General features: G+C 37.4%; 1 protein-coding gene across 1 annotated transcript in view; it reads right to left on the bottom strand.

Annotated features, from left to right (window-relative positions):
* The window catches only part of DECR1 (2,4-dienoyl-CoA reductase 1), a 39,904-nt gene that overhangs the window by 5,781 nt on the left and 9,592 nt on the right, over window positions 1-24,531 (bottom strand). Inside the window, exons 2-6 of the mRNA XM_019453421.2 lie at window positions 22,089-22,291; window positions 19,694-19,751; window positions 19,483-19,569; window positions 18,130-18,277; window positions 2,208-2,307 (exon numbers count right to left, since the gene is read on the bottom strand). Of these exons, the coding sequence (XP_019308966.1) occupies window positions 2,208-2,307; window positions 18,130-18,277; window positions 19,483-19,569; window positions 19,694-19,751; window positions 22,089-22,291 (596 nt within the window). The remainder of the gene's footprint in view (window positions 1-2,207; window positions 2,308-18,129; window positions 18,278-19,482; window positions 19,570-19,693; window positions 19,752-22,088; window positions 22,292-24,531) is intronic.

Below are 24,531 nucleotides of genomic sequence, written 5' to 3'. Positions count from 1 at the left end.
GTTTATGGTGAGAGGCAAGGGGGAGGAAAACAGGATGGTAGATACCAGAGCATAGGATGGAAAACAAAAGATAGCCCAGGCATATGGGCCAGAATGAGTGAAGGACAAAGGCACAAACAACATGCAGTATTTGGGGACTTATAAGGCCTTACTCAGTAGGACCATGTACCATAAAGTATGAGAAAAGAACTGATGGGAATGCAGGCTGGAGAGGAAGTACACATTTACTGAGTATCTATTTCATGCAATACACTTTGCAGTAATAAAACAAAACAAAACAAAACAAAAGAACAAGCAGCACAGAATCATAGACCTTAAAGGACATGAAACTGAAACTTCTAACAAGATCAAAGGTCCTAACAAGACAAAAATATTTTTTGAGAGAGCACGCACACGTGATGGGGGTGGGGGGCACAGAGAGAGGGACAGAGAGAGAATCTTAAGCAGGCTCCATGCTCAGCACGGAGCCCGATGGGGGGCTCCATCTCCCGAATGAGTTCATGACCTGAGCCTAACGAAATCAAGAGAAGTTGGACACTTAACCGACTGAGCCACCCAGGCACCCAAGACAAATAGTGATACTGTACAAATGATGCCAAAATAGTCAAGTTCTAATTCCTTATTTCTAATACCATCTGACCTTAAAAAAAAGGTAATTATCTCTATTCACACTAAGACTCGACTTATTAAGTATAGTAATATGTCTTTGTATCTCAAATAAATATATGTTACTGATTTAAACGTTAAAAAGAATTTTGAGACTACTTGGGAAAGAGAATAATTGTGCAGTTCAGCCAGCAAGGAGCAAGAGCTACACATCAGACCTTGCCAAGAAATAAGTATATGGAGATGAATAAGGCTTCTCCCTCACAGAACTCACATTCTAGTGGGGAAGTCAGACAGCTTGGACAGGATGTTAAAAAGTAGTCTTGCGTGTCCTTCCCTGTGCCCCTCATTGGTACACTACCTTCATTTTAGAATCTATAACAATGGGTGGCATTTATTTATTGGTGTGTTAGTCTTCTCACTAGACTAAAATAAAGTTTTAAGGGTGCAGAGAGTAGAGAATAATTCATTCTGTTCTAAAGAAATGAGAGAAAACATCACAGAGGAAGTGATATGATGACAGCCTTGAAAGTAGGGAAAATATCACAGCAAATTCCAACAGCAGCATAGCCCAAGCACAGAGAGATAAAAATGCATGGCATATTTAAGGAAATACAGAACAGTTCAATGGAAATTAAGACACAAGAAAAATGGCATAAGACTATACACTCAGGTGGGGGTGAGGACTATTCTATCACTATCGTATCGTATCCCTGGTACCCAGCATAGTGTCAGGCACACAAAAGGCACAAAATAAATATTTATCCAATTAATCAGTGAATAAACAAAGGTCAGGGACCAGTTTATTTAGAATGCCATAATGAGTTTTGGCTTTTATTCTAAAGAGTCATGGAAAAATGATCTAAGATTTTAGCTAGGGAGTATCATAGGCATACCTGTATTTTTAGAGAGATGATTCTGGTGGGAATATGCATAAAAAATAAAGAGGGAAAAGACTGGTAGCAGAGAAACACATTAGAGGGCTATTACAGTAAGCCATGATGACAACTGACATTACCACAAAAACAGTGGCAAAGGTTGATGGGGAACAGATTCAAAGAGCTATCATATGCTGCTGAGAAAAGGCCACAAGATCTGGCAGTGGTGACTGGTTTATGTTAGTCCTATGAATCTCACACAGCAGGTACAATAAAAGGATGAAGGTGTGTTTAATAGAGATCAGAAATAGACTAAAGATAAAGGTATATGGGAGAACAAAAAGGCTGTATTCCTGTGCTATCTAATATGATAGCCACTAGCTATATGTAGCTATCTAATCTTAATTTTCATTTTAAAGTAATTAAAATTAAATAAAATTTAGGTTCTTAGTCACTGTAGCCACAATTCAAAGGTTCATATGTGGCTGTTGGATAGTGCCGAGTTATAAAACGCTTCCATTGCCGCAGAAAGTTCTATCGGGCAGTGCTGACCTTGATAAATAGGACTCATCCAAGAAACAGAAAGTATGTTTTCAAGTAAATCCAAATTAATCTTTGTTTTACTTTTCTCTGGATGTAGACTAGAATGAAGAAATTTAGCTCCATGAACTACCAAAGTACACTGTTTATCTTCAGTGATGGGATTAACATAGGAGTACTCACTTGTTCATGGCCTCCACACCCGCTTTGGCAGAAGCACTTGGTACTACAAAACCCGACCCACTTTCAGCATAGATGGTTGTGATAGCAAGAAATGCTGCTCCTGAAATTGGAAAAGGATATAGTAATTAACAATATGGCCAAATCTATGCACGTCAGGAAAACATGGTTTATAAGAATGGGATCTGATTCAAGAGGATATAACAAAAATGTAGCATTTTGTAAAACTTCAGTAGCCCTAAATTAATGAAAGAGTAATCTCTAAAACTGCTACATCTTGCTAGTATCTTGCTGTCCATCAAGGCGGCCTAGTCTGTGCTTACTCGACATTCTATACCGGGTGAGTCAATATCGAGCCCCAAACCTCAGAGGCATGGCCCTATATAACCCCCTGCATAGTCAGCTGGATGGGATTTCCACTAACCAAGCACCCACTTAAGTAAGAATAAATTAGAATCACAGCTATATTAGCAGGGACTTCTGCTTCCAGCCACGATGGACTTGCCCTCCTCCTGTAAACGTCTGCATAACACATACAATTACATGATACAACTATTTTCAGATACCATGCAGCAGGCAGGGAAAGACAGTGACCCCTGAGAGAAGAAAAACACATGAAGTGAGCCCTAAGGCCACCCCAGATTTTTGTCTAAAGGTACAATACATATACTATATACTCTACAATGTAATATATACCACAAACATACAATACTACACACACACACACACACACACACACACACACACTGTACACATATACTATATAGACTGTGAGATAAGGAAGAGAAATACAAGTGAAATATGGCATTCTCACTGAGATGAGGAGACAGAGATCAGAGTTTGGGGAGACTGAGGAAGCTGGAATTTGTGAGGAGAGATCCCCCAAGGAGAGAAGTATGCAGATAGAGAACTCTAGAAATCTGCACAGTGTCTCTTTGAGTCTGGTCAAACAGCAAGCTGTCCGTGTCTAGGAGGAGACTTCACGAGGCCAGGTGAAGAACAAGTGCCAGGGAGCTGGAAGCTGAACAAGTCCCAGACTTCACATAGGGCTGGGAGAGAAGGGAGTTCAAAGTAGCCTCACTGAACATCCAGGACTTTCAGTGGAGAATTCAGAAAGGCCATGCCTTACTAGGAGTGTTAAATTAGCTCAAAAGTAAAGACTACCCTACACAGATGCAAATAAAGGTTAAAAATGAATACCGAAATGACCAAGCTGATCCACAAGTAACTGAACTGTTTGCTAAAATAAAACTCAACACATTTCAAAGGAAAATTTTAATAAACACACACACATTCAACAACATAACATTCATAGCATGCAGTCAAAAATCGCTACACAAAAAAGACACAAACATAACTGGGAGAAAAATCAGTTAATAGAGTCTCAGAAATGCTACAAAAGATAGAATTGGCAGACAAAGACCTTTAAAATGATATTATAAATATGCTAAAAGATTTCAAGGAAAATGAGTATAATAAAAAAATCAATAAAAATACAAAAATAAACCAAATAGGAATTCTAAAGAAAAAAAAAAAAAATACAATATCTGAAATGAAAAATTAAATGAATGGGATTATTTGTAGAAGAAAAGATCCACTGTCTTGAAGACATAGCATCAGCAATCAGTGAAAATGGAGGACAGTGGAAGGAAAGTAGTTGGGAAGGGAAAAAAATAACCAGAGCTTCAGTGAGCTGTAGAACAGTATCTAGCATGCTAGCATATGTACAATTGGTGTCCCAGAAGGAAGGGGAAGAAAAGTCACTTGGAGAAATAAAGACTGAAAACTTTTCATATTTGGTAAAATCTGTATCGATCCAGGGAGCTAAACAAATCCTAGGTAAGATGAATACAAAGAAAACCATACCAAGGCATATCATATCAGTCACTCAAAACCAGTGATAAAGAGAAAATCTTTTTTTTCTTTAAGATTTTATTTTTAAGTAATCTCCATACCCAATGTGGAGCGTGAACTTACAACCCTGAGATCAAGAGTCACATGCTCCACCTACTGAGCCAACCAGGTTCCCCAAAGAGAAAATCTTAATAGAACCAGAGGAAACAGTAAAAAACATAAACAAGGGAACAGATATTAAAAATATTCACTGACAGTAGTACCTGGGTGGCTCAGTCAGTTATGCATCCAACTCTTCATTTTGGCTTAGGTCATGATCTCATGGCAGTGAGACCAAGCCCCTGTGCTGGATGTGGAGCCTGCTTAAGATTCTCTCTGTCCCTCTCCCTCTGCCTCTTCCCCGCTCATACTGGCATTCTCTCTCAAAAAAAAAAACAAAAAACAAAACTATTCACTGACATCATGAGAAACAAAGTTAGCGGGACACCTGGGTGGCTCAGTCGGTTGGGCGTCCGACTTCAGCTCAGGTGATGATCTCACAGCTCGTGAGTTCAAGCCCCGCATCAGGCTCGGTGCCAACAACTCAGACCCTGGAGCCTGCTTCAGATTCTGTGTCTCCCTCTCTCTCTGCCCCTTCCCTGCTCATGCTCTGTCTCTCTCTGTCTCAAAAATAAATAAAAACATCAAAAAAAAAATTAAAAAAAAAAAAAAAAGAAACAAAGTTAGCTCAGGTCATGATCTCACAGTCTATGAGTTCAAGCCCTGAGTCAGGCTCTGTGCTGACAGCTCAGAGCCTGGAGCCTGCTTCAGATTCTGTGTCTCCCCCTCTCTCTGCTCCTCCCCCATTCATGTTGTCTCTCTCCCTCTCTCTCTCTCAAAACATAAACATTAAAAAAAAATTTTTTTAAAGTGAAAGTGATATTTTCTGACAAAAAATCTGGAAGAATTCAATGCCAGCAGAGGCATACTAAAAGAAATATTGAAAAAAGTTCTTCAAGCAAAATGAAAATGATACTAAATAGAAACTCAAATCTTCAGATGGAATGATGAATGTCAGAAACAGTAAATCTATCAGTCAATATTTACAGTTTTTGTTTTCCAAATGTCTTTTGAAAATAACTGACGGTATAAAGCTGTATTAGAAAGTCACACAAAACATACAGTAATCAACAGTGCTTGGGACATAATACATTCTCAATAAATTGACTAAATGAATGAAAGTTTAAAATAATAATCTTTAGCTGCTAAGAAATCACTGATTTTCTATTTTTTTAGCCACTAAACTAGATAATACTCCAAGTGTAATATATAGTGTACATATATATATCTTATAAAACAACATATGCTTTAAGAAATTTAAAGGACAATAAGTGTGAAAGACTACAATAAAAATAATTTGAAGAATATTCAGATAAGTTTTATTCCTCCTCCAAAAATATCTAGCTTCTCTTCCCCTCTGCATTTTCCAAAGTAGCAACAAAACTCAACACATCCTGGACAATACGGGGGTGGAGAAGGGGGCAGGAGTACCATTTTGAGGACATGAGAAGATAGTCATCATGGTAACTCCTTTTGTATATCAAACTCAGCCTCTTTTAGTGCTGTGAAAATTATTTTGCTTCCAAAATCACTCTGTGCAAAAGGAGGGATGTCGAACATTCATGTACACAATCACACTACACTGACAACAGAGGCTAACTGCACCACTCTTACAGCAAAATCATAAAAGCTACTTTCCCTTATACAAAGCAAATGCTCCAGTAGAAAGTGCTCCAGGGGTGCCTGCGTGGTTCAGTCGGTCAAGTGTCCAACTTTGATTCAGGTCATGAGCTCATGGTCCAAGACCTGCATCAGGCTCTCTGCTGTCAGCACAGAGACCACTTCAGATCCTCTGTCTCCCTCTCTCTCTGTCCCTCCCCCACTCTCGCTCGCTCTCTCAAAATAAATAAACATTAAAAAAATATTTTAATTAAAAAAAGAAAGTACTATAAGTTCTGATTCACATTAAACGAATGTTTATTAAGGTGTGGGAGAACAGGAATTAAGCCATTTTATACAAAAGATGTCCTCTTCTTTCTCCTTTTAGGTTTTATTTTCTCAACCTAGAAGATCTGGGTCACCCACTGCCTGCAATGAGACGACAGTGCTTCTTTTAATTCTATGAGTGTAAAAAGGAGGTAAAATTTGGAAACTGTACTATTCCAATAGGGTTAATGCTGCACAGTGGAACAATATAGCAGGACTTTAAAGAATGAAAAATAGTGCTAAAAGGTCAAAATAAAGATTGTTAGAGGCGCCTGGGTGGCTCAGTTTGTTAAGCATCCGACTTCGGCTCAGGTCATAATCTCGAGGTCCATGAGTTCAAGCCCCGCCTCGGGCTCTGTGCTGACAGCTCAGAGCCTGGAGCGGGCTTTGATTCTGTGTCTCCCTCTCTCTCTGCCCCTGCTCTCTCGCTCTCTCTCTCTCTCAAAAATAAAGAAACATTCTAAAGATTGCTCATTAATCGTTGCTACCTATCAATCTTTTACCCTCATGCAAAAAAAAAAGTGCACCATTTTGAAACTGATAATATCCACCTTTTTAATTACTAACTGTAACTTCAACTGACTTCCTAGCTACTCTGCCAATTTCACTGAAATTTGACTCCTGGCCTTAAACCTATACAAGGATCTGTAGCCACATCTCAAACTCAACCTCTGTCATCATCTTGGTAGATTTCAAACACCAGGAGGACAAGATTAGAAATCTCACAGCTCTACGATCTCCTCATCCCCAACAAGCTTCCCTGCTACCCTCCCACAACCTGAGCTCTGCCATCACATGCCAAAATATTGCTACAGTGCCTCCCTCACTCTCTGGATCCTGCCCTTCCAGCACTCTCACACCCTCATACTACATGTGTTCCTTAAGACCTCATTATAAATTCTGGGTGCTTTTCCTCTCATATTCTTCAGGCTTATAATTCACTCCCGGTCTAACTTGCCTATTTGCCACGTAGACAAATTACTGAATTAACCACTTAATGCCTAGCTACCATGTTCTCTTAAGACCTCAATCCTCAACTCCTCAATACCAGGACTGCCTTCTCCACTCTTAGAAGGGACTGTTACACTGTTACAACTGCAAGTGAATGCCACTGGAAAGATACATCTGCAATTTCACCTGGCTCTCAACACTGCTCATCAGCTCTTTCATTATCCAGAGTAAGACCCTACACCTGTGTTTCTAATTCACAGCTCCCGGGACTAGACCATCCTTTCATTGGTTCTTGTTTCTTTCTCCTTCGACCCTTCTCTTCACTGGACTCTCCCCTCAATCATTAATCATGCTTCAATCTCCACTCGGAACGTATCTCTTCTTAAGATCCTTCAATTAAACTTTACCAATCTCCAGAGGGTAAACTCCAAACCCCTTACCCTCTTTTCTTGCCTCTCCAGACATTATATGTTATACATACGTAACACTGAACTCCTTATACTTCTTTTTTTTTTTTAATTTTTTTAATGTTTATTTATTTTTGAGACAGAGGATGAACAGGGGAGGGGCAGAGAGTGAGGAAGACACAGAATCTGAAACGGGCTCCAGGCTCTGAGCTGTCAGCACAGAGCCCGATGCGGGGCTCGAACTCACACACCATGAGATCATGACCTGAGCTGAAGTCAGACGCTTAACCGACTGAGCCACCCAGGCGCCCCTGAACTCCTTATACTTCTTAAACACACAATTGAGCTATTGTTTGTGGCTTTCCTCTTCCATTATTGCCAGCAATTCATTTTCCTGACAATCATGGCAAAAAGAGAAAATACTGCACTGCTCTGCCTTTTTGATTAGGGCACAGAAGACCTCATCTCTTAGCCATTTTTCAATAGAAGCTCAGAGTAAATTTAAATCTAAAAATCATCATTGCTCTAAAAGTTATTCAAAGGAGGATTATATAACTTAAAAAAACAGAATAACTCTTCTAAAAAAATATTATCTACCAAGTAAAGAATTATCTCATTTGAACATTTAATATAAACACATCATTCACATAGATTGAAACTTGAAAGTTTAATTACAATAACTAGTATCAGGACTCTGGTTTTTCTAGTCTACCTTAATTTTTTTTTTTTTAACATTTATTTATTTTTGAGACAGAGAGAGACAGCATGAACGGGGGAGGGTCAGAGAGAGAGGGAGACACAGAATCCGAAGCAGGCTCCAGGCTCTGAACTGTCAGCACAGAGCCCGACGCAGGGCTTGAACTCACGGACCACAAGATCATGACCTGAGCCAAAGTCAGATGCTTAACCGACTGAGCCACCCAGGCGCCCCTAGTCTACTTTAATTATGGGTCCTGGTCTCAACTTTAGGCATTTCATGGTCCCCTTGTAACTGAGGTAGTAAACATACACTTATCTTAGTGGAACAAAACGTTTTCTTTAATAGCTAACACTTAACTGAGCACTAGCCTGGGCCAGGCACTGTTCTTAACACTTTACAAGCACTAGTTCATTTAACCACCACAGCAATCCTAGGAAGGAGGTTCTATATTATCCCAATTTACAGAAGAAAAGACTGAGGCACAGAAAAGTAACTTGCCCAAGTTCACAGTACTATTAAGTGGTGTAAGCAGGATGGAAACAGGCAGTGTGATTCTAGGGCCTACACCCTTAACCACTACTAAAACTGCCTAAGAAACTTCCAATTACATAGTCTAAAAGAAAAAAAGATTCCCTTCAAAATTTCCAAATCACTTTACCTTTATATTATCTTCATAATACACCAAAGTAAGGTACATGGTTGCTACAAGAAATTTTAACAAATGAATTTGAGGGGCGCCTGGATGGCTCAGTCGGTTAAGCTCCCAACTTCAGCTCAGGTCATGATCTCCCGGTTCACGAGTGCAAGCCCCATGTCGGGCTCTGTGCTGACAGCTCGGAGCCTGGAGCCTACTTCAGATTGTGTCTCCCTCTCTCTCTGTCTCTCTCTCTCAAAAATAAACTTTTTAAAAAATTTTTAAACAAATGAATTTGAAATGTTCCATCAAACTAGTGAGATAACTCTAGCAAAAAGTGATTTTTGAAAATGATACTGATGCTGTCCTAATAAATTCTGAATGATGAGTAGAAACGTACTTTTAAACATTCTTTAAATGCACCCAGTATTCTAAGGAAGGACTGGACACAATACACAGAAATGTGCCCATATGGTCCTAATATACTTTAAAATCTAGACAGCATTTAACTTGCACTCATACTACTGAAAAATAAGAAGGCCACACTCTACTCCTGGTCTACTCTTCCTTGCTTGTGCAACAAGGTACACTTGCTTCCATACCAGTGATTTTGCCAAATGACTGGTCATCTGGTTTTATTCTAGTAGTAAAGCTGACAGACATAACCGAAAGAGCTGTTAAATATGCCCTCAATTCCTCTTGTTTTTGTGGGTCTCAGAAATGTTTCATATACAAAGCATCACCTTTCGTGCTTAGTGGTAAGTTAGGAACTCGTGGCGACAGGAATGGAGAATTGAGAATTTAAAACATCTACCTCATATATAAAAAAGACTAATTCTGAGCCACCTGTAACTATAAGGGAATAAAATAGTACACACCTTACAGTCACTGCAAGTATTAAATGAGCTAATAAATGTTTAGCATTTAGAACAAAATCTGATACAGAATAAACAATAAATGTTTGGTGTTTCAAAAAAAGGAAAGATGAAAGGCAAGAAGGAAGGAGGAAGGGGAAGGAAGGGAGAGAGGAAGAAAATACGGCTAAAGTTAAAACATTTTCTTACAAATAATATTTTGCTTTTTGCTTGTTCCATATTCTAACACCTGTTGGGTATTCTACCTTTATTTAGTAATTACATAAGTGGCAGTGATGACTACAGAATTCTCAAATGGTCCTAGGTGGAAGGAATTCTAGCTCCTTGGTATAAAGTAATCCATGTGACTCAATTACCAAAGTTAGTCCAAAATCAAGTACAATATCTGAGTAGGCTAACCTATAATAGGATTTAAGAAAAAATGTTTTATTTGAATAAAATCCAAACAAATATTTTTTAAATATTTTTTTTAAAATTTATTTACTTTTGAGAGAGAAAGAGAGACAGAGACAGAGACAGAGTGCGAGTAGGGGAGGGGCAGAGAGCGAGGGAAATACAGAATCCCAAAGCTCCAGGCTCTAAGCTGTCAGCACAGAGCCCAACAAGGGGCTTGAACTCATGAGCTGTGAGATCATGACCCGAGCCAAAGTTGGACACTTAACTGACTGAGCCACTCAGGTACCTCCAGACAAACACATTTTTAAAAGACAATAATGGGTATGTGGCCAATATTTTAACTTCAATGTCAAGTAATTTTTTAATGTTTTTAACGTTAAATATTTATTTTTGAGAGAGAGAAAGAGAGCACACACACAAGAGGGGGAGGGGCACAGAGAGAGAGAGGGAAACACAGAACCTGAAGCAGGCTCCAGGCTCCAGGCTCCCAACATGGGCTCGAACTCACGAACCTGAGATCAGGACCTGAGCTGAAATCGGACACTCAGCTGACAGAGCCACCAAGGTGCCCAAACAAGTAATTTAAAATTCTGATAAACAGCCAAAAATGACATTTATCACGCTGTTTTGAACACTCATGTACTATGTTTTTGACAGTGGTACATGAAGGAGACATGTTTTGGACATAGCTTAAACATGATAATCAATTTCAAAAAGCAGGGCTATAGCCAACACATCATCTGTTCACAAAAAAACAGAGGTGAGGACTGCCAGAGCAGGTGAAAAGAGGAAGCAACATTTGCATACAAATTGCCCTCAAATAATTGGCTGATCCCTAAACTGAAAAAGCACTGTTACAGCTCTAAGAACCTCAGTTAAAAGTAATAGCTGGAAGCTGAAAAAGTGAGCCTTAAGAAAATTTTAGTGAAACAAATCTACCGATATACAAATAGGATAATATATCATAACCAAGCAGGACTTAGATTCAGAATGCAATGGTGGTTTAAAAATTCAAAAATTATGGACTGCAAGCTGTATTACAAAGCTGTAATCATCACGATAGCATGGTACTGGCACAAGAACAGACACTCAGATCAATGGGACAGAATAGAGAACCCAGAAATGGACCCACAAACCTATGGCCAACTAATCTTTGATGAAGCAGGAAAGAATATCCAATGGAATAAAGACAGTCTCTTCAGCAAGTGGTGCTGGGAAAAATGGACAGCGACATGCAGAGAAATGAACCTGGACGACTTTCTTACACTATACACAAAAATAAACTCAAAATGGATGAAAGACCTAAACGTAAGACAGGAAGCCATCAAAATCCTTGAGAAAGCAGGCAAAAACCTCTTTGACCTTGGCCACAGCAACTTCTTACTCAACACGTCTCCGGAGGCAAGGGAAACAAAAGTAAAAATGAACTATTGGGACATCATCAAAATAAAAAGCTTCTTTCTGCACAGTGAAGGAAACAATCAGCAAAACTAAAAGGTAACCGACGGAATGGGAGAAGATATTTGCAAACCACATATCTGATAAAGGGTTAGTATCCACAATCTATAAAGAACTTACCAACTTAACACCTAAAAAACAAATAATCCAGTGAAGAAATGGACAAAAGACATGAATAGGTACTTCTCCAGATAAGACATCCAGATGGCCAACTGACACATGAAAAAATGCTCAACATCACTCATCATCAGGGAAATACAAATCAAAACCACAATGAGATACCACCTCACAGCTGTCAGAATGGCTAACATTAACAACTCAGTCAACAGCAGATGTTGGTGAGGATGTGGAGAAAGAGGGTCTCTTTTGCACTGCTGTTGGGAATGCAAACTGGTGCAGCCACTCTGGAAAACAGTATGGAGGTTCCTCAAAAAGTTAAAAATAGAACTACCCGATGACCCAGCAATTGCACTACTAGGTATTTATCCAAGGGATACAGGTGTGCTGTTTCAAAGGGGCACATGCACCCCAATGTTTATAGCAGCACTATCGACAATAGCCAAAGTATGGAAAGAGCACAAATGTCCATCGATGGATGAATGGATGAAGAAGATGTGGTGTGTGTATATGTATATATATACATATACATACATACACATACATACATACAATGGAGTATTACTCGGCAATCAAAAAGAATGACATCTTGCCATTTGCAACTACGCGGATGGAACTGGAGGGTATTACGCTAAGTGAAATTAGTCACAGAAAGACAAATATCATGTGACTTCACTCATATGAGGACTTTAAGAGACAAAACAGATGAACATAAGGGAAGCGAAGCAAAAATAATAAAAAAACAGGGAGGGGGACAAAACATGAGACTCTTAAATATGGAGAACAAACAGAGGGTTGCTGGAGGGGTTGTGGGAGGGGGGATGGGCTAAATGGGTAAGGGGCATTAAGGAATCTACTCCTGAAATCATTGTTGCACTATATGATAACTAACTTGAATGTAAATTTAAAAAAAAAAAAAATTAAGAAATTAATCAATGGAATTCACCATACTAACAGGTTTTTAAAGCTGGGCATGTCAATAAACATAGAAGATTTGACAAATGCCTATTCATGATTAAAAAAAAAAAAAATCAGCAAACTAGTTACAGAAGCAAATTTCCTCAACTGATAAGGAACACTTAGGGAAACCTACAGGTAAACTCATAATTAATGATGACTGAGTGATTTCCTCCTGATATCAAGATAAAACATTTACTTTCACCATTGCTATTCAACATCGTACTGGAGGTCCCAGCTGGTAAAATAAGGCAAGGAAACTAAATACAGATTAGAAAGGAAGGTATAAAGATAGACTTTTTTCACAAACAATTATCAACAGGGGCGCCTGGGTGGCTCAGTCAGTTAAGCGTCTGACTTTAGCTCAGGTCATGATCTCACAGCTTGTGGGTGCGAGCCCCACGTTGGGCTCTGTGCTGACAGCTCAGAGACTGGAGCCTGATTCAGATTCTGTGTCTCCTTCTCTCTCTCTGCCCCTCCCCCCCCCAAAAATAAATAAACATTAAAAAAATTTTTTTAAATTATCAAGAATATAGAAAATCCTAAGGAATCTACCAAAAAAGCTGTAAGAACTATTAATTAATTTTAGCAAGCTCACACAAAAAAGGTCGATGTACAAAAACAAGTCCACCATATTTTTAAATACTAGAAGCAAACAATTATAAAATAAAATTTAGAAAACAATATCCTTTAACATAACACCAAAAATATAAAATTCTTTGGCAGAAATAAGACCTACACACTGAAAAGAGCAAAACATTGCTGACAGAGATTAAAGACCTAAACAAATAGAAAGATACTGCATGCAGACTGACTGAAAGACAATATTGTCAAAATATCACTTCTCCTCAATATAATCTATAAATCTATAATCTATAATGTATAAATCTGTAAATTTTGACTCCTGGTCAAAATTTCAGGAGACTCTTTTGTAAAAATTATTGAATTCTAAAATTTATATGAAAATGCTAAAGACATAGAATAGTGAAAGCAATTTTGAAAAAAGAATAAAGTTGGAGGACTCACAATACCTGATGTCAAATTAATAGAAAGCTAACCTATATATATATATATATGTATACATTATAAAGCTAAGTAATCAAATAATGATAGATGTATCAACTGAACAGAATAGAGAGGTCGGAAATTGACCTACATTTATATCAACTGATTTCCCACCAAAGTACCAAAGTATTTCAATGAGGAAAGGATGGACAGATATATGCAAAAAATTAATCCTGATTGTTATCTCATACCACATGCAAACATTAACTCAAAATGGATCATGACCTAATTGTAACAGTGAAAATTATAAAAGTTCCAGAAGAAAACAATGGAGAAATTAATTGTGACCCTGGGTGAAGCAAAGATCTCTTAGATACAACTCAAAAAGCATGAGTCATAAAAGAAAAGTTTCATTAAACTGAACATCAAAATTAAAAACCTTTTATCTTCAGAAGACATTGTTAAGAACAAGACAGATCACAGACTGAGAAAAAAATATTTGTGAAGCATGTATCTAATAAAAGATTTATACTCAAAATATGTAAAATAACTTTTCAATCAATACTAAGACAAACACCTAATAAATGGACAAAAGATTAGAACAGACACTTCATCAAAGAATATATGCAAAGAGCGCAGGAAAAGATGCACAACTTCATTAGTCATGAAATGTAAGTTAACACCACAAATGAGGGACAACTACAGAGGATGGCTAAAATGTAATATAACCAATCCAGTGTGGGCCAGAATGTGGCACAAATGCATATAAATTGCTGTTGGGAAAGCAACCTCCTAGAGCCAATTCGCAAAACAGTTCAATGGACTTATCAAAATTTAGTTTCCTCTACTCATCAAAAGACACTGATAAGGAAATGAAAAGACAAGCGACAGATTGGGAGAAAATATTCTAAAGACATACTATATCTGACAAAGTCCTCAGTCCAGATTAAACAAAGAATTTCTATAAATCAATAACGAAAAGACAAACAACCAAATAAAAATGTATTAAAAACTAAGATAGTGAGGAGTAAGTGGAAGATGGAAGAGGGAACCCTTGGGAGCAGTAAAAATGTTAGATGTCTTGCCTGGCGCGATGGTTACCTAAGTGCATAAGCTTATTAAAAGTTCAATTTGAACACAAAAAGTCTGTGGGTCTCACTATATACAAATTTTACCTCAATTTTAACAAGCTAAAGTTAATACATTTGAGTTATGTTTTGCATTTATTTATTCTTTTTTAATAAGCTTATAATAGTCTTGATTTCATTCTATTTCCACACTGATATATAAAAGTACATTGTAAATTAAATAGTACCACAGTGGTATAAAGTATTATTAGTGTTACCTCAATAAAATACTTTTTACACGTCCTTAAATCACCTCTTTTGAGTTTCAGGAGGTATCTCTTGTTTCTAGTGATCTAGGGTTTCATGTAAAAATTCAGTATTTATCCAATCCATGTCCTTTGTGACTACATTTATTTAGTTTTTTTAGTATGAAATTTATTGTCAAATTGGTTTCCATACAACACCCAGTGCTCATCCCAACAGGTAGTCTCCTCAACTACATTTAAATAAAACCCTCTATTAGTGTCTTTTTTAGTCTCTCTTCATTGCAAGTTCTCTCAATTCTTTAATAAAATTAGGTATCCTTTTCCACACTGTTCACTAATTTTTACATTGATACGTGATACCTTAGAGATTAATGGATCTCAGCATAATATTTTCAATATTCTTCCCAATAAGGATCAGCTATGTATTTACCAACCTTTGTGGTTATAAGAGTACATTGGGCTAATGTCTTTAGGAGTTTCCTAAATCTTTTTTTTTAATGTTTATTATTTATTTTTGAGAGAGAGAGAGAGAGACAGAGACAGAGCACAAGTGGGGGAGGGAAGGAGAGAGAGGGAGACAGAATCTGAAGCAGGCTCCAGGCTCTGAGCTGTCAGCACAGAGCCCAACACGGGGCTCGAACTCATGAACCGTGAGATAGGACCTGAGCTGAAGTCAGACGCTCAACCAACTGAGCCACCTGGACACCCCAGAAGTTTCCTAAATCTTTTATTTGTTCATAATTATTAACTTTGCTTCAATGCTACTTAGAAGCATACTTTAATAATGTCCTAGTTCTAGCTTCTCTGCCTCTGCTAAGGTCACCTCTCTCATGATCCTCAGTCATCTGCTATCCTCTCTCCGAGGGCATACGTCATCACCACTTCCTGCCAGCCAATGTCTGCCTTCCAGTTGCCTTCCCTTCTCTAGTCTGAGTTCCCTGGATATAGAACCTTAACTAATTTCCTAGATTCCAGACCACCTAACGTACTTCTGACCACAAATTACCAAAGACTGCCTGCCTTCTGAACTGACTTCCACTTCGACACACTTCAGAGATCATCAGCACCTAAGTTCCTTGACTGTCGCTCCAATACCAGAATAGGCCCTGTGCACTGTACTCCACAGCCCAGTGGTACAAGTCCTTCAAACTCTGTCAGGTTATGGCATCAATAACTGACAGGAATCTTGGAAGAATAAAAACTGGCTTCCATCTTTTAAAAGTCTTAGCTCATATATTTTTAATGAAGCCCATAGAATTTTAATCCAATGTGATGAGTAAAAATAGATCATAGTCTGTTAAAATGAATGACAATAATGAGAAAAGAAGGGGGAGTCAGACAAAAATCAAGAGTCACAGAGATGGGCAGCGGAAGGAATAAAAGAGACAATGGAGCAGAGAAACACAAAGGTGAGAGAGACCGAGATGAAGAACGAAATAGGGAACCAAGAATGAAGAGCTGACAGAGACAGAGAAAGAAATAGAGAAATGAGTAAGAGATAAGGAGAAAAAAATCAGAGACAGGAGAGACAAAAGGCACACAGGTCAAGGATCCTAGGACAGAGAAAGAAAAAGACCAAAAAAAAAAAAAAAAAACTTGGAAGCTCCAAATGGAACTGGAGTAAGTGACCTGAAGTTTCTGTTTCAATGAGCTCAGGGACAAAAGATGGCAGTTGTACACATACAAAAACAGCCAGCACCTCTCCAGCATCCTTCTGTCTGTTCCTACATTTTTTCTCAAGCTGGCTTGAGAATTATCCACACTGTACAGAAGAAATGGAATCTAATGAGGCAAAGGCTTCCGAACCAGAAGGAACCTGGCCAACTCCATGCCTTCCCTTCTCCCCACAAGCCTCAAGGACTCTTCCCCCTTTTCCTTGTTCAGAATGCTCTCTACCCTAAGAAATACACCTTTCAAGTCCCACCTCACCCTCCCCACCTTGTTCAGGGACAGAGTCTCATCCACCTCTGTCATTTGTGCATATAGTACAGGACCTGTTACACAAAAGTCATCAGTAAGTGTCCATTAAATGAACAAATATACTCTGATTCTAGGCATATAAGTATGTATACACGTTACACACATACATAAATTACACATATATTTACTACTTATATTTCATGAATAGAGTTTGTTCATAGTACTAAACAGAAATGTTCTAGTAACTTCCCTGCAGATCTATTTTCCCCAGTGTTCTCAACCACACTGATGTCATCATCATCCAAACTACTCACCCAGCACAAATTCTCTCATGTAATCAGTAAGGCCTATTGATTTTATCTGCTAAATGTCTCCTAATTTATCCCTCATGTCATGTGGCCACATACCAAAAGAAAAGACAAACCTTCGGAATGGTCTCCCTAATTTTTTCCACCCCCAACATTGTTGTCAGTATCCTTTCCAATCAAGTCCAAGACATGACTTGAAGGAGACACCTTCAAGAGATATCCCTAAGAAAATAATATCCCGTTTCCTTCACAAGTAACATCAAATTTTCTTTTTTTATTCTTTTTTTTTAAGTTTATTTATTTATTTTGAGAGAGACAGAGACAGTGCAAGTGGGGGAAGGGCAGAGAGAGAGGGAGACAAGAGGATCCCAAGCAGGCTCCTCGCTGCCAGAGCAGAGCCCAATGTGGGCCTCGAACTCACAAAACCATGAGATCATGACCCGAGCCAAAACCAAGAGTCAGACACTTAACTGACTGAGCCCTCAGGTACGCCAACATCAAATTTTCTATTTCGATATTGAGAACTTTCCCAATTACACCCAATCCACATCCCCACTCATTTCCCACTATTCTGCCTCCTCATCTCTAACCACATCAAATTTCTCATCAATCCCTAAACGTCTGTTTATCAGGTCTCTTTCCTGGGACATTTTCATTTACTTGCCACCCTCCTTTCATCCCAACTTCTCCACATCAGGATCTTGGAAAATTCAGCTCAAATTGTGTCTTGTTCCTCAACTTGATAATCATCCTAGGGAGAGTTAGTCATTCCTATCTCTGGGTTTCCAACATACATAAAATGTATATTTATTACAGCTCATATCATAACATACAGTAATTATTTAGGTATCTTTCTGCTCCATTAGCCTATGAGTTGCACAGATACCAACAATGTCTTATTGACTTCTGTAAATATCCCAGGACTTATCACAGAACCTGTGTGCAGTAGGGACTCAATCAATATATGAAGAATTAATAAACATACCTTTCTGTGCTTTAATTAGTTGCTTTCCAATTTCTAGAGTCACATAGGCAGTACCATTTAGAACTATGTCAGTTATGGTCTTCCAAGCATTAGGAGAGAGTCTTTCAGTGGGAGAAATAAAATTCCCTGCTGCATTGTTTATCACAACCTAATAAAGCAATAAGGCAAGTTATAGAAATTTTTAGATAAGGAAGAACATTTTCCCTCCAGAGTTTTTACTTCTAAAACATATTAATCCAAATACCATTAAGGTAAAATTGATAGTCTGCTATGAAATAAAACCACAAGATTTGGTTCAGTTTTACTTTTTTTGAGCCTGTAAAAATCCCCTGTGTTATTTACCACATTTCAGAATCCTATTCCCTGTCTCAAAATTAGGGTAGAATCTATCATTAAGAAAACAAATACAGATTAAGCATGTCTACCACTTATCTACACTGTATGTCAAGGAATCTCAAAATGCCTTTTAATTTCTGGTGACATTTTGGCTTACTTTACCCAATGAAATTCTTGCTTGATAACATGTTTCTTCACTATCAGTAAAGATTCTACCTAGCTCTATTAGCAGACTCAATATTACTGGCCTGTCTGAAAATATCTTTAACTCAGAAGAGCGCTTTCTGAGACTACTGGAGGAAATTGCTTCTTTCCCATATGTGAACCAAACAACAACCAAATACTCATACACAACTCGGGTCTTAAAAGGAAAAAGCTGGAGTATTTTATTGATTTCTTTACTTGTATTATTCTCCTCTACTGATGGAGATAATCAAAAGTTATTAGGAAAAGCAAAGAGCATGAATCATTTAAACTAGATATTGTATTGTTGGATAATTGCTCTTATTTCATAATCTTATTAAATAAAGTGAAATCAAGTTTGTTCTATATGACTGTAAATGCATTTTTTAAGTATTTCTGAAAGGAAATGGTATAGCAGTTCACCTAAACTGTTCCCTGCTCTGAGCAGAGCTGGCTCTTCCCTTAAGAAAGAAAATAGCTTCTCTGGGGCGCCTGGGTGGCTCAGTCGGTTAAGCGTCCGACTTCAGCTCAGGTCATGATCTCGCGGTCCGCGAGTTCAAGCCCCGCATCGGGCTCTGGGCTGATGACTCAGAGCCTGGAGCCTGCTTCTGATTCTGTGTCTCCCTCTCTCTCTGCCCCTCCCCCGTTCATGCTGTGTCTCTCTCTGTCTCAAAAATAAATAAATGTTAAAAAAAAAAAAAAAAAAGAAAGAAAGAAAATAGCTCCTCAACACAGCACTTGCTCACGTCACATATTTTATTTCCTGAGTGCATCCTTAGTACTCTTGTGGGTGTTATCAACATCCTGTTCTGGCCTCATCAGCACTGAACTTACGTCAGGATGTCCCGCAACTTTGATCAGTTCTGACACAGTGTTTTGCACCATTTCAGGATCCCTCACATCACACCGAACTGCATGAACCTGAAAAATAACACAGAGAAAAAGAAATCCAACAATTTCCAGACTTTTTAAACCAAACGCATGAAAAAGTTACTTAAGCATGTTTTATTTGTAAATCTGAATTAAATAACTCTTTTTAATGTACCTTATTTCCAGTCTGAGAAGAAATTTGTTCTGCCGTATCTTTCAAAACATCGATCTTTCTAGAAATAAAAATATGGTACTTTGCATGAATTCTGAAATGACTTCATATTATATTTTTCTTTTTAATTCCATAAACTGAATTCCATAAATTAAAAACAAAGAGAATCTATAGCTTAAACACATGCATTTTTGACAAAATACAAAAGCTGTATCTATAAACAAATCAGTTTGAATGAATTTACTTTCCACAAGTTAATTTAGTATAATTTTTGTATACTTGATACTCAGTTATTGAATTATTTACTTTTAAACTAGTTGCTTTATATCTACTCATAGTTTAAAATTATTTCCTTAATACAAAAATGCTGATTCAAAGGGGTACATGCACCCTAACATTTATAGCAGCATTATCAACAGTAGCCAAATTATGGAAAGAGCCCAAATGTCAAATGTCCACCGACTAATGAATGGATACGGAAGATGCGGTCTGTGTGTGTATATGTGTGTGTGTGTGTGTGTGTGTGTGTGTGTGTACACACACACAAAATGGACAATGGAATATTACCCAGGTATCAAAAAGAATGAAATCTTGCCATCTGCAACAATGTGGATAGAGCTGGAGAAAATTATGCTAAGTGAAATAAGTGAATCAGAGAAAGACAAATACCACGTGATATCACTCATGTGTGAAATTTAAAAACCCAAACAGATAAACACAGAGAATGGGGGGAAAAAAAAGAGGGAGGCAAATAAAAGACTCTTAACAATAATAGAGAACCAATAGAGGGTTGTTGGAGGGGAGGTGGGCAGGGGGATGGGCTAGCTGGGTGATGGATATTAAGAAGGGCCCTCGTGATGAGCATTGGTGTTATATGTAAGTGATTATGATATGATGGTGTTATATGTAAGTTATATTTAGTGATTCATTAAATTCTACTCTTGAAACCAATATTATACTATGTTAACTAAAATTTAAATAAAAACTTAAAACATGAAAAAAAATAAGTAAATAAATTTTCTTAATTACAATAATTTCTGTTCCCTTGCCCAAGCCTGCTTTAGAAGGAAAATACATTTATGATATAATGTAAGCTTATATTATACTCTATGAAATCTGTTATGTATAAAATTTATGTTAGTAGATTTTAGACCAAATTTATGGATATAAAAGCATTATATGCATTTAGTTTCATACTCTCGAAAGAAACATGAAAAATAAACCATAAGCATAAATTATGTAGTGTTACAAAGAAAATAAGATTTTAATACTTGCAAAAATGTTACAATATAAAAAAATGTTCTGGCCAATTTGCATTAAAGGAAACATCTGAAAGAAATTCCTTTGGCCCTTTGTAAATTACATCGTGACTTGTCATTCAGATTATTATTCAGCCTATCTAAAAATTTTACACTATTCAAAATAGGAAGAAGGTGTCGATTTTTTGACCAGTCTTTAAAGTTCTACACTTACATAGGCATAGAATCCTAAAAATAGTCACATAGTTACAGGGCCTAAATAAGAAATTCCATCTACATGGCCTTATCCTTCCCACATTTATCACAAGAGATGTTTTGAAATATCTACCCATCTTATAGAAAATGGAAGAATTATATCCATTACCCAGGTACAAGGCTAACTAGCCCTTGAAGCAGTAACTATCATCACTCTCACTGAAAAAAAAAAAGCAGCCTCAATACAGTAGTTTTTAACTTATCCATTATCAATCATTACTGATCTTCCTCAAGTTAATGATGTGGTTACACCCAATAAACCCACCATAAATTCAAAACACCCTAAGTTGAAAATGCATTTAATACACCTAACCTACTGCACACCATAGCTTAACCTAGCCTACCTTAAACGCATTAGCCTATAGTTAGGCAAAATCACCTGATGCAAAGCCTGTTTTATCATAAAGTGTTGAATATCTCACAGAAACTTACTGAATACTGTACTGAAAGTGAAAAACAGAAGGTTTATCTGGGCACAAGATGGTCGGAAGTGTATCGGTTATTTACCCTCATGACTGAGTGGCTGACTGAGAACTACAATTCATTGCCAGCATCATCAGAGTATCTCGTCACATATTATTAGCCTGGGAAAGGTTCCAAATTCAAAACTTCAAGCACAGTTTCTACTGACTGTGTATTACTTTCACACCATTGTAAAGTCGAAAAATCCTAAACTGAACCAATGCAAATCAGGATCCCATCTGCATTTCTATCATTACAAGTATAACTGATTTTTCCAAGGAGATTTACTTAAATAATCTAAAGGATATTCACAGAAAATTATGATGAAAATCAAAAAACTCTGGCATATAGTGTTTTCAATACTGTGGCACAGAAATGTTTTATACTAGACTCTTGCCAGGCAACTGGTGAGCGTGACTTACCGGCTGGCTATCACACACTGAGCACCTAGACTGGACAGAAGAGCTGTCATTCCTTTACCAAGGCCAGTACCTCCCCCGGTAATAAACGCCACTTTTCCTTGAAAACTATTAGGTGGTAGCATCGGTTTTTGAAGGGGCGGGAAGAATTTAGACTGAAACGTTTCAAGGTTTTGATACAATATTTTTGTTCCATAACTGAAAAACTGAAAGGGAAAAAAGATTAATTGAAATTTTCACACGTGCATTTCCACAAAATAGATGAATTTCAAAAAACTTACTCTTGAACTCACTATTAATCAAATTCTTGGATTAACAAACTCACTGTAAACGTACTGGTATTGTATTTAACCAATTATTACTTTTTTCCCCACTGGAATGTTAAGTAACACAGTGGAATGGGTAAAAGCATGGGCTTTGGACAAAGACCACATAGGACATATTTTCTCTTTAGTTGTATAAACTTCAGCAAGTGATTTAACCTCTTTGTGCCTCAGTTTCTTCCATAAATGAAGACAATAAAAGAACCTTACTCTTGAGACATTGTAAGCATTACATGAATTAACATAAATACCTAGAACATTGTTTAGCATATACTAAATGTTCTATAAATGCTAGCATTATTATTTACAGGGGTTTTGCTTAAATTTATATAAAAAGAACTGACATAAAGCATATTCATCTTTCAATAAGAATAACTTGGATAAAAATCACATTCCATCTTTGAATCACTGAAGAAAATTATTACAAGTCCTTATAAGTTTATTAAATCAAATATCTCATCCCATGTTGTCTTCTGGATAATAAATTTAGAACAGATAATTATTTGTTATATTTAAAATAGGGAAAAAATTAAAACATTTTACACTGAAAACATTTGCATTGCCCTATCTTATGCCTTACAACTTACATTCTCACATTACTTGTGAAAATCACTGCCATTTTCTCACATTTAATTATAAAAACAAACTTTAAGTGTTGAACATAATAACAATAAGGAGTTAATTTCATTAAGTGCTTATCATGTGTCAAGACTCGATATCTTCACCAGCCCATGAAACAGGTATTATTTTAACCTCACTGTGCTGTGGAGGTGTGTGGGGGGGGGGGGGGGGGGGGGGGCGGGGGGGGACAGTTATGTTAAATATATTTTAAATATATTGCCCAAGTCCCAGAACCAAGATTCAAATGTGGTCTGATAGGCTCCAAAGCCCTCCCTCATCATTACCTTGTATATTTCCTCTCTCTACTCACTGAACTCTACAGAGCTTAATGATCACACCAAAAAGGCATGTGATGTTCCCCATCAGGTCATGGTTGCAAGACTACAACTCCAAAATGTATCATTTCCTGCTAGAATATTCCTATAAGCTAAGTGAGCTGCTATCAGTTGGTCTCGGGTATCTAGAAATTTCTCCTAAGGAAATAATTGGAAATGTGGTCAATGATTTAGGATAAGGCTGTTTATCAACTGGAAATTACACAAGAAAATGCTTATGATAAGATGTTACGTGAAAAAAGAAGTATACGATATGTTAACTGTAAACAAAAATATATGCTTGGGAAAAAGACTAATGAAATAACAGTAAGTAGTAGATTCACGATTAATCATGTGCCAAGGTCTACTAAAGACTTTAAATGCATTATCTCTCAACAATCCTATAAGGTAAATTCTATCGCTATCCTCAGTTTATAGATGAAAAAGGTGAAACACAGGAAGATCAAGTAAAAAACTTTTTTTTAAATTTTTTTGAATGTTTTATTTATTTTTGAGACAGAGAGAGACAGAGCATGAGCAGGGGAGGGACAGAAAGAGAGGGAGACAAAGAATCCGAAGCAGGCTCCAGGCTCCGAGCTGTCAGCACAGACCCCGACGCAGGGCTCAAACTCACGGACCACGAGATCATGACCTGAGCCGAAGTCGGATGCTCAACCGACTGAGCCACCCAGGTGCCCCAGTAACTAACTTTTAAAGACAAATAATAAGTAGAAAAGACTTGATTCAAATCCAAGATGTGTCTGACTTCAGAGTCCACCCATATCTTCCTTACACAATTACTATCTCTAGGTGATGAGATTATGGATGATTATTTTTGCCTTTTGTTGGGTTTTAGCATTTTTATCTTTTCAATATGTATGACTTGCTTTTACAATCAGGAAAAACATGTTACTGAAAGACAAAATCTGAAAGCATGTATAAAATAATTGGTGAAGATAAATTTGTAAATCTGATTATGCTCCAGGCTGGTCATTGTACATCCTTTGGCTTCAGGTTGACAAAGCATTTTCTTTTTGTATCCTCTGCCAAAGCAGAATAATCCAAGCAACCTACAATAATCTTTCTCTACATAAATAGCAGTTTTACCTAAGGCTGCCACCGCCTCCGAGAATATTACATTAAGATGATAGAACAGGAAATTTGCACAAGTAGCTTAGGGAGTCTGTC

This window comes from Panthera pardus, unplaced genomic scaffold (assembly GCF_024362965.1).
Source record: "Panthera pardus isolate Hobbes unplaced genomic scaffold, ASM2436296v1 HiC_scaffold_7, whole genome shotgun sequence".
Lineage (NCBI taxonomy): Eukaryota > Metazoa > Chordata > Mammalia > Carnivora > Felidae > Panthera > Panthera pardus.
This window is presented reverse-complemented; position numbering and strand designations above follow the sequence as displayed.